This window comes from Magnolia sinica, chromosome 16 (assembly GCF_029962835.1).
Source record: "Magnolia sinica isolate HGM2019 chromosome 16, MsV1, whole genome shotgun sequence".
NCBI lineage: Eukaryota > Viridiplantae > Streptophyta > Magnoliopsida > Magnoliales > Magnoliaceae > Magnolia > Magnolia sinica.
In genome coordinates, this window is record NC_080588.1 from 73,118,972 (window position 1) to 73,136,939 (window position 17,968).

A 17,968-nucleotide genomic window follows, 5' to 3' on the forward strand; every position below is an offset into this window, starting at 1 on the left:
ACCTCCTGGGTCATCGACTCTGGAGCTTCCTCCCATATGACTGGTAAGTTGCAATTCTTTTCTTCTTATTCTCATTCTCCTACTCAGTATGTCACAGTCGCAGATAGAACCCAATCTCCCATTTCCGGGATTGGTTCCATCCCTCTCTTCTTCCTTGTCTTTGTCGTCCGTATTGCATGTGCCTCGTTTTTCATTAAACTTATTGTCTGTTAGCTCTTTTACTAAATCACTCAATTGTTCCATCACCTTCTTTCCTTCTTATTGTTTGTTTCAGGACCTATAGACGAAGAGAGTGATTGGTGGGGGGCATGAGCGAGGAGGCGTTTTATCTTCTCGATGATACACCTGTTGCTGCTTTTAGTACCATTTCTCTAGATCGAGAGTCCATGACTCAGTGGCATTGCCGCTTAGGCTACCCATCCATTGCTAGATTGAGACTTTTGTTTTCTTCCTTATCTGTCACTAAACCATTATGCTGTGATACTTGTGAATTGTCTAAACATCATCGTGCTACATTTCCTCCTAGCTATTCTGGGAGGAAATCTCAACCTTTTCTTCTAGTTCACTCGGATGTCTGGGGACTGGCTCCGGTTACCTTGACTTTTGGATTTAGATATTTTGTTACCTTTATTGATGATTATTCCCGCATGACTTGGATTTATCTTTTGAAATCTAAAGGTGAAGTATTTGATGCGTTTAAAGTGTTTTATCATGAAGTGTGCACTCAATTTCATTGTTCCATCAAATCTCTCCATTCTGATAATGGGGGAGAATACATGTCTACTGCCTTTCTGTCCTTCCTGCAGGAACGTGGTATTTTGTCTATGACGTCATGTGCTCGTACTCCGCAACAAAATGATATTGCAGAACGAAAGAATCGCCATTTTCTTGAAGTTGCTCACACTCTTCTGCTTGGTATGCATCTACCCAAACATTTTTGGGGTGATGCTGTTTTAACTGCTACTTTTCTTATTAATCGTATACCATCACGCATTCTATCTTACAAATCTTCATTTACTATATTGTATCCTCATGATAATCCATTTCCTCTACCACCTAAAGTTTTTGGTTGTACATGCTTTGTTCAAATTTTGGATGAGAGTAATGATAAACTTAGCCCCAGGGCGATTAAATGTGTCTTTATAGGGTATACTCGGAGTCAGAAAGGGTATAAATGCTTTGACCCATTGACTCGCAAGAAATATGTCTCTACCGGTGTCACCTTTTTTGAGGATCTTTCTTTTTTCTCCTCTCCAGGCCGTTCCCTTTGTGATCCTCTTGCGAGTCAGGGGGAGTATGACTCTTATCCTCTTTCTACAAGTGATCATGGGATTATGTATTAGGGCAAGCAAGCCTAACACATCATCTCTCCCAAACTCTCCTCCTCCTTCTCTCTCAATATTCTCATCTCTTCTTCACATTATCCTCGTCAAATCATTCTCTACTATATGGAGTGCACTTTTTGTTACAATAGGAGAGTAAATGAGGAATTAGTTAAGATTGCTGAAGAAGTTTCCCAAAATATCCATTTTGATATCCTGGGTTGATAATTCATGAGGATAGAGAGATTGATAGGATGTTGCCCTCAAAATTCAAGTTGAGTGGAAGAAATGGAGATAGCCTTTGGCCTTTGGAGTTTTCTGTGATTGTTTTGTACCAATTAAACTGAAGGGAAATTTTATAGGATAACTAAAAGGCCAGGTTTGTCGTATGGGACAAAATCTTGAGCTATCAAGGAACAATGTGTTCATAGGACAAGTATAGTTGAAATGAGGATGTTGAGATGGATGAGTGCATAAATGAAGAATAATAGAATTGGATATGTATGCATTTAAGGGAACTTAGGAGTAACACCAATATGTAATAAAGATGAGGGAAAGTAGATTTAGAGGTTTGGTCATGTGCAATTGGAGACCAAGAATTGTGCCTATAAGGATTGAGTTGGTGCAAGTTAAAGGCTGTAAAAGGGCAAGGGGAAGGCCCTAAAGGACGCGGGTGGAGGTCGTAAGAAAAGATTTAATGACCTATGGTCTAATTAAAGTTATGGCCCTTGGTAGAGTGGAATGCTGGTAAAGGATTCATGTAATTGGCCCGAAATAGTTGGTATAAGGCTTAGATGATGATGGTATTTGCTGAGAATGTGGGTTGTATGACTGTATAGCCCATCTAATAGCTGTGGATGCGGGCCATCTGATTGTACGATCTACCTAGCTTCTTTCTCTTTTATATTTAGTGTTTATATTGGATTAGGGCTTGTTTGGAATATGAATATTTCAGTGAGGGTATTTTTTTGTACTTTTTGGTTTTAAGGGGAAGAGTGGGGATGTCCAATCCTAACTCTTTTCCCCATCTTATCCCAACTTTCTCTTCTCTATTTAATCTATGATGTTACATGGCATCAGAGTGTCCTTGTTACTGATTTAATCGATCTTTCTCCCTTCTATCCTACAATTATTTTTCTTTCGTTCATTTTTTTGGTCTTTTCTCATCCCTCTTATGCTGAAAATCTTTTTAAGAAACCTAGTGTTTCTTTTCTTTTTGTTGTGTCGGCCCTTTGTAATAGTCCATGCACGAGAAGGGGATGGAGTTTTTGTGGTCATCACCTCTTGTGTGTAGGACGTGTTTCGTCGGATGCCTTATTCGTGATAATCAACCTTCGTGATTGGTTGGAATGTGTGGACATGTGGGCTCTTCAAGTGTGGTGTCTATATCATGTGAAGCATACAAGTTGGATATTCGTCTATTGTGAAAGGTCAGCTCATGTTTGTATAAACTTGTATTTATTCTTATCCCTTATTTCAATGGAGATCAATAGTGATTCAAGAATTAGATTCATAAATCTATCTGATTTTTAAGGGTCTGAATAACCGTTATTAAATTAAATGGATCCCCTTTTGTGGTCATCACCTCTCGTGTGTGGGATGTGTGGGCTGATTGCCTTATTTGTAATCATCAACCTTTGTGATTGGTTGGAATATGTGGACATGTGGGCTCTTCAATTGTGGTGTCTATATCATTTGAAGCATACAAGTTGGATATTCGTCTATGGGGAAAGGTCAGCTCATGTTCGTATAAACTTCTAGTATTTATTCTAATCCCTTATGTCAATGCAGATCAATAGTGATTTAAGAATCGGATTCATAAATCTATCTGATTTTTAGGGGTCCGAATAACCTTATTAAATTAAATGAAACAAACTATCTTCAATGGTCCATATCCATCCAGGTAATTTTAACTGGCAAGGGCAAATTAAAATATTGGATCATTGAGAAGCTTGATGAGACTGCTAGTACACATTATTAATGGGTCAATCTCCTCATGAAGTTTTACTTCTAGATACTCGTTATTTTCTTTACTTGCCAAAGTTATTAGATGTGTATGCTTCGTTCACTAATAGGAGGCGGGCCATGATAGTTAGATCTTAGAGCTATTAAATGTATTTTTCTTTGAAATTTCGAGATAAGAGGTTATTGTTGTTACAATCCTTCACTTTGAAAACAATGTGTGTAGATGTTACATTTTTCGAGTCTACTTTGTACTTTTAAAAAAGACGGTAAAACTCTTGATGTGGAATTTGTTCCTGTGTCTCTTATCATTGAAGAAGACATTATCCGAGCTCCTTCCGCTGCCGGCTCTTCCATTCCCACTGTGGCTCAGTTGAAAGTTTAAGAACGATGAAAACAGGAAGATAGTGTGGCCAATTATGATGTGCCATCCACCATTTTTTCTTTTGAGCTTAGTGATCCAATGAGTTTTCCAGAGAGGTTAGATGTTCCTATTGCCTTAAGAAAAGGTTTGCGTGCATGTATTGATCATCCTATCTCTAAATGTGTCTCTTTCCAATGCTTATATCTCACTTTCCGTAGATTTGCCCTATCTTTGTCCTCTCACTCTATTTCCAAGTTGTACCAGGATACATTTTTACATAAAGAGTGGAAGTAGACTATGAAAGAGGAAATGGCCGTTCTTTATTAGAATAACACTTTGGAGCTAACTAGTTTGCCTTTCTTTATTGGTGTTATTAGTTGTAGATGGGTGTACACTATTAAGTTTTTTCTTGATGGTACAGTTGAACATTCAAAGGCTCGTTTGGTTGCAAAGGGATATACTTGGAACCTTGGTGTTGATTATATTGAGACATTCTCTCCTATTGCCAAGTTGAACTCCATTTTTGTTACCCTCTCTGTGGTCGTTAATTATGGCCGAATCACAAACTTGTTGGTAATCAAGGAGATGTAATTGAAGGCTCAGGAAAGTATACAAGATTGGTTGGGAAATTTATCTATTTAACTATCACTTGGCTAGACATATCTTATGTTGTGGGTGTTCTGGGCCAATTTATGAGCTCTTTGAGGGTACCTCACATGGATGCAATTGTTCAGATTATGCGGTATCTTAAAATAATGGCAAGGTAGAGAATTTTGTACAGATGGAACAATCATATTTAGTCATAGGATACTCTGATGCAAACTGGGTAGTTTCTTTAATAGATTGGTGGTTTACTCCTGGGTATTGCGCATTTGTGGGAATAAATCTAAGTCATGTGTTGTGGCTCAATTAAGCGTTGAAGCAGAATATAAAGCAATGACTCATGCTATTTGTGAGTTAATGTAGATTAAGAAATCGTTACATGAAATGGGGTTTGTGGTGAATCTGCCTATGCAGTTGTTTTGTGAAAATCTGGTAGCATCCCATATTGCAAACAATCCAGTCTATTATAAAAGTTCATTCATATTGAAGTCGAATGTCACTTGATACATGAGAATATCTCCAGTGGTGAAATCTCTACACCATATGTCTGGTCTTAGGATCAACTTGCTGATGCTTTTACTAAGGCCCTTCTTCACAGTTAGTCTACGCGCATATACTCCAAGCTTGGCATAAACAACTCTTTAAAAAAACCACCATCCATGTTCCGGTTTGATTAACACATGAGGATGTGGGCCATACAGTTGTACGACCCACCTAATGCATGTGGATGTGGGCTGTCCCATTGTATGACCCCACTTATCTACTTTTTCTTTTATATTGGATTAGTATATTGGTTTGGGATTCGTTGGAATATGAATAGTATTAGTGAGGGTATTTTTATACTTTTTTGTTTTTATGATTACTATAAAGGGAAGAGTGGGGACGTCTAGCCCTAACTCTTTTTTCTTTCTCCCAACTTTCTCCTCTCTCTTTTCTTCTTATATCTTTAATTTATAATTCTACACCATGTACACTGAATATGATTGTCTCCATATATATATATTTTTTCTTTTTCACAAAAATGGAACATATAATTATAAAACTTCTCATTTCTATAGCATGCTATTGAAGTTTTGAAGTAAATGACAATTGGATTATTTTAGTTTGTTTATGCATCCATTCTCGTACTGCTCAACATCTTACATGTTTCCTTTTTACCATGATAAAAAGAACTTCTCACATTTACTTTTTGTGAAATCTCATCGGTGTTGCAGAAGTCAACTAATGAAGTTGGTACTCGTTTGGGTGTGAAGTGTCTGCGATATGCGATAAGTGAGCAATTTAATTTTGATGTGTACATTTTCTTGTTGCAATTTGCTATATTATGCCTCACTAGCTCTCCATCTCTTTAGGGGACATATCTCCTTCTCCGAAAGTTGGCGCAGTTATAGAGATGCAAGCAAAAGCAGAAAGAAGAAAACTTGCTCAAGTTCTAGAGTCCGAAGGTGTTTTATCTATTATGTCAATAATTTTTTTGGGATTACCAATTCCAAGGTTTTCAATATGAAGGGCTGATGTGCTAAAAAATAAAATATGGCGGTTAGAGTTGATTATATTTTATGGCATCAGTTATTTCCTACATGAAATAGTAAGATTAGGATCTTTTTAATTATTTCTTCCATGAAATAGTAAGATTATGATCTTTTTGAAGATTGCTGTTAGAAAAAGATGATTAGATTATCCTTCAATAATCTTTGCTTTGCATGATCATGAAATATGATGGAGATATTATATTTAAATGGGAGAGACAGTTGGTCATTAATATTGCTGATGGGATAAAAATTTCAGCGATCCTAGAATCAGAAGTTACGGTTGTTAGAGCTAAAGGTATTTTATGTTATTTTTGTCTTTGCAGCATTTATTCATCTTGTTAAATGCTCTAAGCTTGCACCAGTCCTGTAGACTTCCCTTGTTGCTTTGAAAGTCTAATTCTTGGATATGTTAAGAGTGCTCTTTGTCATGGACCTACTTTCATATACAAATTTGGGGTGATTGCTGCAGATTAGGCTGATTACGATGGAACATGTGCATCATCTCATTATTGTTTCATGCCATCACATCATGTTATTGCCTTCACATTAGCGTTTCTCTTGAAATATGGTGCAATGCTTACTACACCAAGTGGGTGATTTGGCTAGCTAGCTGTTTGAGCCTTATCTTTTATGATCCAGCTTCAGTTCCTATGGGGCCTCACAAAACTACATGCTGCCAATCTCATACTTCATATGACTAAAAATTTGATAAACGTACACTTTGTCAGAGAAAATATACCCTTTTCATGTAGACAATAGAGAAAAGAATTATACACTACTCATTTCTCTAGGATATGGTTTTGCACATCAAAGGAGGAACTTTATGTAACAAGTGAATCAGAGTGGGCATGTAGTTATATGTCTTGGTTGAAAGAAATTGCAAGGACCAAGACATTTATATAAAGTAGCTATCTTCCCCATGAACCTCTCCATTTATGTACATCAATCAAGTCATTGTTGTGCTACCTATTTTTAAGAATAAAGGAGACATATAGAGCTGCACTAATTGTCATGGGATTAAACTTATGAGCATACTATACAATTTTGGGAGAGAGTGATTGAGCAAAGACTAAGGCATAAGATGAATGTATTAGAAAATTAGTTTGGTTTCATGCATGGGAGGCAAGATATTGCATAACGGTAATGGTGATTGTAACGGCCACTGCCATTACCATTACGATATGGTCCGTTACGGTTGCGGGGCTGTCACAGGCCGTTACGGGCCATTTTTTTTCTTCCTGTAATGAATGTTACAACCCCGTAACGCCTAACGGTTACCACTATCAACATTATGTATCGGCCCTTACGGCCGTTACATTACCATTTTGGAATACCTTAATGGGAGATCTAACACTGAAGGTATTTCCTACTTAAGACAATTGATGGAGAAATATAATGAGAGGAGGAAGGATCTCCACATGATCTTTATTAACTTGTAGAAAGCAATATGATAGGGTCCCTAGAGAGTTAATGTAGTGGGTGTTGGGAAAGAAAGGAATCTCTAGAGGATATATTGATAGGATTAAGGATATGTATGAGGGAGTGGTAGCAAATGTGAGGACTATTAGTGGAGAGACAAGTGTACTAAGTGAGCTCCCAATTATTGAAGGCTTGTACTACAAGTCAACATTTAGCCCATACCTTTTTGCATTGGTTATGGACAAGATGATGAGGCATTTACAGGAAGAGATCCATGGTGCATGTTAATTGCAGATGCCATAGTTCTCATTGACAAGATGAGGAAGGAGTAGGCACAAAGCTAGATTTATGGAGGGGTGCTTTAGAATGTAAATGATTTAAAAGTAGTCGGACTAAAACAAAATATATAGATTGCAATTTTAGTAACTATAGGAGTGAAAATGAGGAATTAGTTATTGATTGTTGACTAAGAAGTCTCCCAATATGACCACTTTCGATACATTGCGTCAATAATTCGTGAGTGGATAGATTGATGTACCTTTGGAGTTTTATGCGATCGTCATGTACCACTCAAACTGGAAGGGAAATTTTAGGATAGCTATATGATCAGCCATGCTTTATAGGGCAAAATGTTGGGCAATTAAGGAACATGTTCACAGGATATGTGTAACTGAAATGAGGATGTTGAGATGGATGAGGGACTAGATGAGGAAGGACACGATTAGAAATGAATTCATTCGAGGAAACCTAAGAGTAGCGCCAGTGGGTAATAATATGAGGGAAAGTAGACTTAGATAGTTTGGTCATGTGCAATAGAGACCAAGAACTACGTGGGTTAGGAGTGAGTTGGTACAAGTTGAAGGCTCTAAAAGGGCAATGGGAAGGCCCAAAAGGATGTGGATGGAGGTAGTAAGAAAAGACTTGATGATCAGTGGCTTAACTAAAGGCATGACCCTTGATAGAGTGGAATGGCAAAACATGATTCATGCACCCGACCCCAATTAATTGGGATAAGGCTTAAATGATGATGATGATCCTGATCATTTCTTTTGCACCAGGTGGGCTGAGACTGAGAGACAACATTGGTTGCTTTAGAGGCGTGCAAATCCAGAGGCAAAGGTCTTTGCACATATTTAATCTGGCCCTGTTATGTAAATTATGATGGGGTATAGTGAATGTGGAGTCGAAACTATGGTCACATAGCCTTCATTTCAAATAGGAAGTGTGACATGTTCATCCATGCAGTTTCACATTTATGCACTATTCATGCATATAGACTCACAAGGCCCATGGCCCACATGCATGCCTTTTTTTGTTTTGGATAGTTTGTTTTGGTGTTTCTCGCTGGTTTAGTTCCTTAGCAAGTCAACCATGATTATTTGGTTTGGTAGTAGTTGTGGTTGTTTGGGAAATCCTTCCTACGTAAAGAGTGCTTACTTTTGACATTGATTTAAAACCTAAAGTTTCCTCTTCTTTCGCTTTAGTGAGTTTATCTATTAAGTTTGAGGGTGAGATTATCCTGGAAAACATTGATAAGATTATCTAATGTGCACCCATCAACTCCACCATCCAGCTTGTGTCTTTGGCATCAATTCTTATTCTATATTCAGCAGATCTGGACTATATCATGTAGGTTTAGGTGTAAAACATGACATAGGTACTGGTTCTCTTGCTTCCCGCCTCAAAAAAAAAGAAAAAGTGGGCACGTGGACACACCTATGCTATTTATTTTTCAGGTCATTTTGCAGTAGTTTTAGAAGTTTAAACTCGTGTTTTTAAAAGCATAAACGAACATGAATAATCTTCTAAGGCAGTCCAGTGGGCGTGAGTGTTTAGGCATGATCAAGGTGGATTCATTTTTCTTTTCTTCTGTCTACTACATGCGGTGGATTCTGACCAAGTGGAATTAGAAGCCATAAGGGATGGCCTTCTGCGTTTGAAGTAGTGTGATGCAGGACATGGAAAATTAAATATGATATGCAAGATTGCAGGCTTATATCACACCAATTCAGAAACAATCACACAAATTCCACATCCCACATGAAAATCCAAACATTCAATCAAAGGGGAATCTATGCGGGTCCAAGCCGACACTGGCTAGGACTGGACCAATAAAATTATAAACCAAACAATGTCAAAGGGAAATAAAATCAACTACTCATGCATAAAAATCAGTCCCTAATCCAAGGGATTCCCTAATTTCAATTCAAGGAACCCTAAGGTAATAAAAAGGGGCAAATCAATTAGGGATCATGTAATATAGGGTTAGGATTCATGAAAAAATTGACTATGAGAGGATAAAGAAGATAAAAACCTGAACCAAAAGATGATCCCGCGTGTAGACAGCAACAATGGTCCAGATGGACGTGCGTGTGATCCCGGCCGTACGTGTGTGGGGCCCACTATTCAGAAAAAGGCCACCTTGGCCCTGGTCGGCCAGGGATGGACTCCAAAACCTGCAAATTTCAGCTCGATCCGATGTACGGTTTGTACGTAGTGCTCTGCCGAAGTTTCAGCTCGCCTGCGGGCTGAAATCTGAAAACCTGCTTCAATGAAGAAATCTGATGCAACAAAAGGACAAATTCGAAGTACAGATGGTGGGGGAAGATGGAAAAAAAAGATGATGGAAGATGGGGGTGAATTGGGATCGATGTGGCTTCGCACCACGGTAGTTAGCCCTTCGAAAAGGGAGGGCTTCGCACCCACTTTTGAATTCTTCCACAACTCACGAAGAGAGCAGAAAAATAAAGCAGGAATTTTTTTATTAACTTCAATGAATGAAAAGAACTACAAGGGGTGCCTATTTATAGGGAGAACCCTATACCCAAAAACTCGCACCATGTGCGACACCTATTACTTGGCGATGAAGTAAACTAAAATAAAAACCAAACGAGGAAATCTAAAGCGTTCATGATGTTCTAAATAATAACAATAAGCAAAACATAAAATATAAAACCAATCTGACGAGTGGGCCACGATCATGAGATCCCATGGTGGGCTTTTCTTGACTATCGGGCCACTTTTCTGAACCAAAACTTGACTTTTAGCTAGGAGGCCCTCCCTGGACGTCGTCATCGAGGCAGATCGATGGTGGGGTCCTCCATCTACGTACGTACGTGCGTAGGAGTGGCGGCGTGAGTGCGCGTGTGCGCGTGATGTCCCCATCATAGTGTGTAAACACAATCAAAATTTGTTGTTTTATAATAATTATTTTTACTTCTTTTAATCATGCTCTTAGAGAAGTCCATGTCCTTGCTGATAGTTTGGCCAAGGAAGGTGTTTCTCAGACTTGTTCTTGTAGTGGCTCATTATCTATCAACTTAACAGATTTGGTTTTATGACTTTTAAAATGAATGCTGTTAATTATATATATAAAAAAAATCTAAAAGAAAATATTTTCAGCATTAGTTAATGAGGCGTATTCACCATTTTATTATGAAATTCAATTCCCGGGGGATTAAGTTGATTGTGAAGCTGACTTCATGCTGATGAGCAAAAACTATTTGGGAAGACTGTAACTCGATAAATTGACTCAGTTCATCTTGTGGTCTCACTGCCTGTTAGGCTTTTCAAGAATTGCATCTTTTTTTTTTTTTTTTTAATAAAAAATAAAATTTTCCTTGATTAAAGAAAATCTGCTTGGTAGCAACGCAGTAAACAATCCCAAGCCCCGGGAAAAGGCGGGTTGATGTCAGGTGGGCAGTCGGTCACCAAACTTCTACCAATCAGTTTTGCTATGCATTCATCTTTTGAATATTGTGATTGGCGAAACATGAAATTTTAAAGTTGATCCCAAATAGGTTGGACCAATGTTCCGAGTATTGGCGATATTATTGATAATATCACTGGTATTATTGGTATCAACCTGGGACAAGGCTATGGTGATGACGACGGCGATGGCAACAGTGGCTTGATAAAAGAAAATGAAAAAGACAAAATGCTGTTAACCCATTCTTTGATCCCGTATTTCATGATTGGATGAAGCCTGTAAAGGTTTGTTATCATTTAATGAGAAGTGTGAGAAGAAACCAAATGCATTTATTTTAGGGAATTTACAAAAACTACCTACTTATTATAGAATTTACGTTCTGGTACCTTTTTCAAAAAGGTTTTCAATAAGCTACCACATTAATTATCTTCGGTTAGATTTCTTAACAATGGCTCAGGTTGGTTGTGCAAGCAAAGGGGTTGGTGTCTCGGGTCGGCCCCACCATGATGTTTATTTGAAAATTGAAATCCACCACTTGTGTCACTTCATGTTAGGCACAAGGCCCAAAAAGTAGCCTCATCAATAATTTTGACGCCAAGATTAAAATTAATGTACGAGGCAATGCTCACCCTCCAAATTGTTTCTGTTGGTGTGGCCTCACATGACTCGTGGATGGGCCTGATTTTTGGGCCCTAGGCTTGGTGTAGCATTTAATGATTGGAGTGGATTTCATATAATCATCATGGTGAGCCTTGTAAAAATCAAGGGTGGATGTCTCTCTCCAAACTGTTTCCCTTGGTGTGGCCCACCCGAATCACAGGTTAGCTTGGTTTTTTGGCCTTGGGCTTAACATGGGATTACACATCTTTGATGATGGGCCTTGTCAAAAGTCAGGAGTTCCCTTTTTTAATGAGGTGTTAAGAGGACCAAAAGTTATAGTACACCTGGATGATAACTTCCAACCAAGTGAGTGCATGTGAAATCCAACCCTTCCAATAGGTTGGCCCCACTTGATGATTGCCTAGTGCAAAAGTTAGCCCTACCTACTCATCAAGTGGGCCACACCATATAAAAAAAAGTCTATAGCCATTGATAAACACCAAAACACAAGTGTGGTTCACTCAATGAGTGCTATTGCTGAGTTTTCTAAAAGTTGATGCTCATGATGGGGCAAACCTATTCGACAGGTTGGATGTCGTACACACATAAAAGGCTGGAAGTTATCAGCTGGTTGGACTTGAGACCTCTTTGTTTAATATATCAGCAGAAATCTCTGTTTTCTTTTGGGAACAGTTGGGAGAGGGATGCCCACCCTTGATTTTTGATGGGGCCCATTGTGATGTATATGTGAGATCCACTCCGACCATTAGATGTGTAATCCCATGTTAGGCCTAAGGCCAAAAAAAATTAGGTTGACCTGTGATTCGGGTGGGCCACACCAAGGGAAACAGTTGAGAGAGAGGTGTCCACCCTTGATTTTTATAGGGGCCACCATGATGATTATATGAAACCTACTGCAATCATTAGATGCCACACCAAAATTTAGGGCTAGGGCCTAAAAATCAGGCCCATCCATGATTCATGTGGGCCACACCAAGGGAAATAGTTTGGAGGGAGAGCCTTGTACTGCTACTTGTTTCCGATTGTGTTGTCTACCTGCATTATTGATGGGGCTGATTTTTGGGCCATGGGCCTAACATGGGGTAAGGCACGTGGTGGTCGGGGTGGATTTCACATAAACATCATGGTGGGCCCGACCCAAGTTGCCATCGATAAATCTAATGAAAGGTACTCTGATGGTAATTATTTAAATTAATGTGGTGGCTTATTGAAAACCTTTTTGAAAAAGGCATCAGGATATAATTGTAAATTCCCTTAAAAAAATGTAATTCTAAATTAAGTAGTTAGTGTTTTTTTTTTTTTTAAATAAATAAAATTCCCTTTTTAACGTCCAATCGGCACACCAAGATTGTTTAAGGGACAAACACACTTCTCTATTTGAGGAGCATGAGCTATTGTCCGTCTCGAAGGAGCATAATGTGTTCCATGGGGGTATGTGTGTATCATCACAAAAAGGCATCTTGTTGGCTGTTGTCATCTATTTCTTACATATCATTTTCCTTCCACTCTTTACCAAAACTGAAGCAATATAAAACTCCATCGAATCATTTAACCAATTTCTGTTACTTCTACAAATAACACTTCACCGTGGTCATATATGGCGTGAATTATGTAACCACTTTCTCATGGATTAGGTAGTGAATTCTGACCAACCCAGTGGAATGTCTATCAGGAACTTTAAAAATAAAATTCCCTTTTTAACGTCCAGTCGGCATACCAAGATTGTTTAAGGGACAAACACACTTCTCTATTTGAGGAGCATGAGCTATTGTCAGTCTCCAAGGAGCATAATGTGTTCCATGGTGGTATGTGTGTATCATCACAAAAAGGCATCTTGTTGGCTGTTGTCATCTATTTCTTGCATATCATTTTCCTTCCACTCTTTAGCCAAAACTGAAGCAATATAAAACTCCATTGAATCATTTAACCAATTTCTGTAACTTCTACAAATAACACTTCACCGTGGTCATATATGGCGTGAATTATGTAACCACTTTCTCATGGATTAGGTAGTGAATTCTGACCAACCTAGTGGAATGTCTATCAGGAACTTTATTCATAAAAATCCAACCTATACTTGTATTGCTTGGTTGTTGCTGCTCTTCACTTACAATCATATTTTCCATTCTTGTAGGAGAAGCAAAAGCTATCCGTAAAAAGGCACGAGCAACTGAAAAATTTATGTCTTTGCTATCAGACTCCATTAAAGTAAGTGGAGGCGTCAAGGTGAGATATTTCCTTCTACTTGATTGTGTGTGAGAGAAGTTAACATAAATCAGTTAGCAGTTGACTTTAATGTTTGTCCTATTCCCTAATCCTTTCTTAGTTGCAAGAACATGAATTACTCCTAGAGACTGTTTGGTTTTCCAATTTCCTATGAAGCGTGAAGTATACGAGTCATCATTATCATTTTCAGGAGTTTGTTTAAACATGAATTATAGCTCAAGGGTCAAATACAGTTGGAGAGAAAGAAGGTAAAGTAAATTGTAATCATTATATTTTTACGTTATAAAATTACAATTTTTTTTATTTATTTATTTAGAAGTAAATAAAACTACTACGTCACCACAGGATTACAGGAGTAAACAATCATTACTCATTCACAACCATTTACCTTTATAATTGAAGAACCAAACAAGCCCTTAACTTCACCATTGGGGCCCAAATTTGAAGTAATCAGTTCTAGGATATAAGTAACAGATTTGGAACCCAAACTTGATCTCCAGAGAGGTTCAATGCAAGAACCTCCAATTCAAAGAATAAGACCATGGAGAGATTCCAACAGTTTTCTAGTAGTGAATCTACCAGAAAGATTGGAAGAAAACTATCTTCTAGTTGATAGAATAGGCAATAATTCAAGTGTCTCCACACTAATATGTAGGACTTGTATATACCGGCTTTGCACATGGTTCTAGAAAACTACTAATCTCTACCATATATAACTTTAGCTATGGACAATGTAAGTCCACACAAGTAGTCATTGGAAGATTTGTAAACTTCAAAATTTTAAAGGATATTTGAATGTCCTTGCGTCTTCAACCAAGGGTATTTTGTCATTTACTTTTCTTTATGCGGGTATCGTACAACATTTCTCCCCTTTCTTGTGCATATCCCATAGGCCACAAGCACCCCCCTTTGATGCAAATCCTTAGGGAGCCTGTTCAACAGAAAGCTTTCTGGACCCATAATGGTGTCGGTGTGACATCCACTCTGTCCATCTACTGCGGTTGCTTGTGTTAGGATGTTAGCCCAAAAACGAGGCAGATCTAAAACTTAAGTGGGTCACAACACTAGAAATAATGGGGATCTCTCTCTCTCTCTCTCTCTCTCTGTCTCTCTCCCCCCTTGAAACTGACTGAATATCAATGTTGTCAAATGGCATAAGCGATCCCGTGTGATTGCTTATGCCATCGCACAATCGCATAAAAGCAATCGCACAATTTTTTTTTTTGAAAAATTTAAAAAAGAATAAGAAATTTGAACAAAAATGAAAAGTATGCGATCGCTTTATGTGATATGTGATCGCATACCATCCACATGGCGTATGTGACCATCGCATATGCCATATGAATGGCATTATGCGATTATGCGATCGCATAATCGTTTATGTGATCGCTTTTGACAGCACTATTGAATACTAGACTAATTTAGCCCTAGTTTTGTTGACCAAGTTCAATAAGAGGAAACTAATTAAATAAACATGTAAGTAGAGACTGCTTAACAGTGTCAACTAAAGGCACTAATGGTGCCCAACAGGTTAACTGTTCCACTTAAAAGACCAGACTATTGGTTTTGTAGGCCTTAGAAAGCAGCCGAATCACTCTGTGGACCATTGGGGCAATCATGTGGGGTATGTCAACTGAATAGTCCCCTATGTCTTGATCACGGATCAGCTGTTGTGCGGGTTCCATTTTCGGACTTCTTGTCAAGGTATTCTAAAATGGTTCAGTAATGGCCGTTATGGAAAATGGCCCCATAATGGTCTTGTAACCAATGTTTTCAGTGTTGATGATATCGGCCGATGTATCCCACGATATATCTTGTACCCACTTCTATGATACGAAATGCATAGGTAGTGTCGATATATCCTACATGTTCAATCCTGTAAGTATTGTTTTTTAATTTTCGATTTTTTATATTGTAAATCATGTTAAATCAGTGTCAAATGATACAAATCCATGATTTTTCATGTTTTGCATGAAAATCATGGATTCAGGGTTTCGATTTCAATATTTGGGGGAGATGGGCCAAGTTGTGAAGAATTGGGATTCTTTTCTCCTATTTCTTGCAAATTGGTTGCAATCTGTGTCCAAACACAAAATCAAACATGTATATGAACTGATCTAGTGATTATTTTAATTAAAAATGTAAAAAATATTTTTTCCCAAATATTTCACTTCGATCATCGGTCAATTGGCCCCCACTTTAGAGTATTTAGGAGTTATTGATTCATCATGATATACACTTTAATTTGGGAATTTGCGGGAAGATGGGCCGATTTGCAGAAAATTGGGGAAAATTCAAAATTTCTCCAAAATTTTTAAATTAGAGAGGATGACTACTAGCGACTAGCGTTATGTTAGATAGTATCTTCACTGGTATCATTCTACAATGACCTGGGCACGGTATTATCGGTTTGTGGAGCAACAATACTATGCCCAGTGTTTCGACAATAAATAAAGGTATTGCAATTGGGGATATCTTATTCAATAATAATAGATAAAAATGAGACAACGGTCATCATCGGATATTTTATTGATTTAAAGCTTCGTTTACATCCTCGTATTTCCCTTGATTCCATTATAAAGTATATTTGATGAATATAACAACAATTTTAAAAGTAATTCAAATAATGATTTTGACGGCATTCCAGATTGCAATGCATTCATTTATAAGAAAGAGACGTTGTGTGGATATGAGAATTCTTCAGAAATCCTCTCTCCTCTAGTCTGTTTGAAATAATAATCTGGAAGGCATATTGTATTTCCATGAGGGATTGCCACAAATAATGTGGGAACAGTGAGATATATGATCCCAAAGAATTGAGTGTGCATGCAACAGAGTCATTGCGCGGCACACATTGACTCTCTATTGCGCGCCCTTGGTGCAATAGGGATTCCCTGCACTTCTCTTTCTTCTTCTCCTGCTGGATACCTGATGTGCTTTAGGTGAAATCCCAGAGGTCTTCTAAAGTCTTATGGAGCTCAGAACTTATGAATAAATCAAATGAAGGTGGTGGAGGGGTATTTATAGGCATCTCACACGTGTGGCCTCAATCCATGTGCCACCTACCTTCATCGCACGACCTTAGGTAGGGGCTCATTGTGTCGTGCAATGGCCTGCGCAACACATCCATTTGGAGCGCGCGATGGGTCTCTCTTCTTTTCCATGAAAACTTCTCTCTTCCTTCTTGTTTTCTGCTTTAATTTCTTTACTCATTTCATTTCTTTTCTCTTTGATTTCATGCCTCAACAGATGCCCCTTGATCATCTGTTGATTTTGTATCAAAATGAATGGAGGATCAATTCTTTCATTGTAGAAATGTTCCCTCATGACATGTTGTGCGGCCTCGCGCAAACCTTTGCGCTATCGTGTCCGTGCAACGACTAGGCGGGTCCATTTGTCTATAAAAACCAATGCCCCCTTCTCTTCACTTCACTTCACTTCAACTATTCCAAAGGAGACTCCTGCACGCTACAAGCCTTCCGCGCAACCAATCATTCCACGCAAGCATTCTGCTTTGGTAGAAAATACTCTTAAGCGTTGGAACTCTATCTGATTTCATTCTTCCTCACATTCTTCTTCTGTAACCAAATGGTTCGGTGTAAGGGCAAAGGTTCATATGATAACCTTACACAGTCTTCCTCTAGATTCTCTTGTTCTCTTCGATCTGCAAATGGGCCCATGAAACGACTAAGGGCTGCAACTGAGACAGCCATATCTTCAAGGGAAAAGGTCGACGATTCCGAGAAGAGACCAAGAAAACGTTCCAAAATACTTTGGATTGTATAGAAGTCCATCAAGAGATTTTTGAATTCCGTAGGCCATTTAAGGGTGAGATAGTCATCATTCCTATGAATTTACGCCGTCATTGGTCGATTCTTCACAGCGAGCCAACTGACCAAATGCCTCGAAACAGACATATCTTCGCAAATCACTTGATTGTGACAGAACTGCGGATCTTAGAAAGACGCCTCAAGGAAAAATGACCTAGTCAGAAAACCGGTAGGGTGCATAGGACGATTCCTATGCCCGTGCTACAATCCTCACCACCTTTACCCTACTCATTACTTTGAAACTACTCAACAACATTTCCACGACAGTTCACTCAACAACATTTCCACGCTAGGGAACTGTCGTGGGGCAAAGGAATTCAGGACAAGGGGTCTTTTATTGCCGCGAAATTACTACAGTACATGGGCCTGAGCCATTATCT

At 38.5% G+C, this 17,968-nt stretch overlaps 1 protein-coding gene across 2 annotated transcripts in view; it reads left to right on the forward strand.

Annotated features, from left to right (window-relative positions):
• LOC131229424 (uncharacterized) overlaps positions 1-17,968 on the forward strand; it is a 63,401-nt gene that overhangs the window by 35,255 nt on the left and 10,178 nt on the right. The window contains exons 3-5 of one of the 2 annotated variants that reach the window (XM_058225384.1): positions 5,466-5,523; positions 5,604-5,696; positions 13,667-13,757. In XM_058225384.1, coding sequence (XP_058081367.1) covers positions 5,466-5,523; positions 5,604-5,696; positions 13,667-13,757 — 242 coding nt within the window. The remainder of the gene's footprint in view (positions 1-5,465; positions 5,524-5,603; positions 5,697-13,666; positions 13,758-17,968) is intronic. The other variant, XM_058225385.1, reaches the window with a different exon arrangement.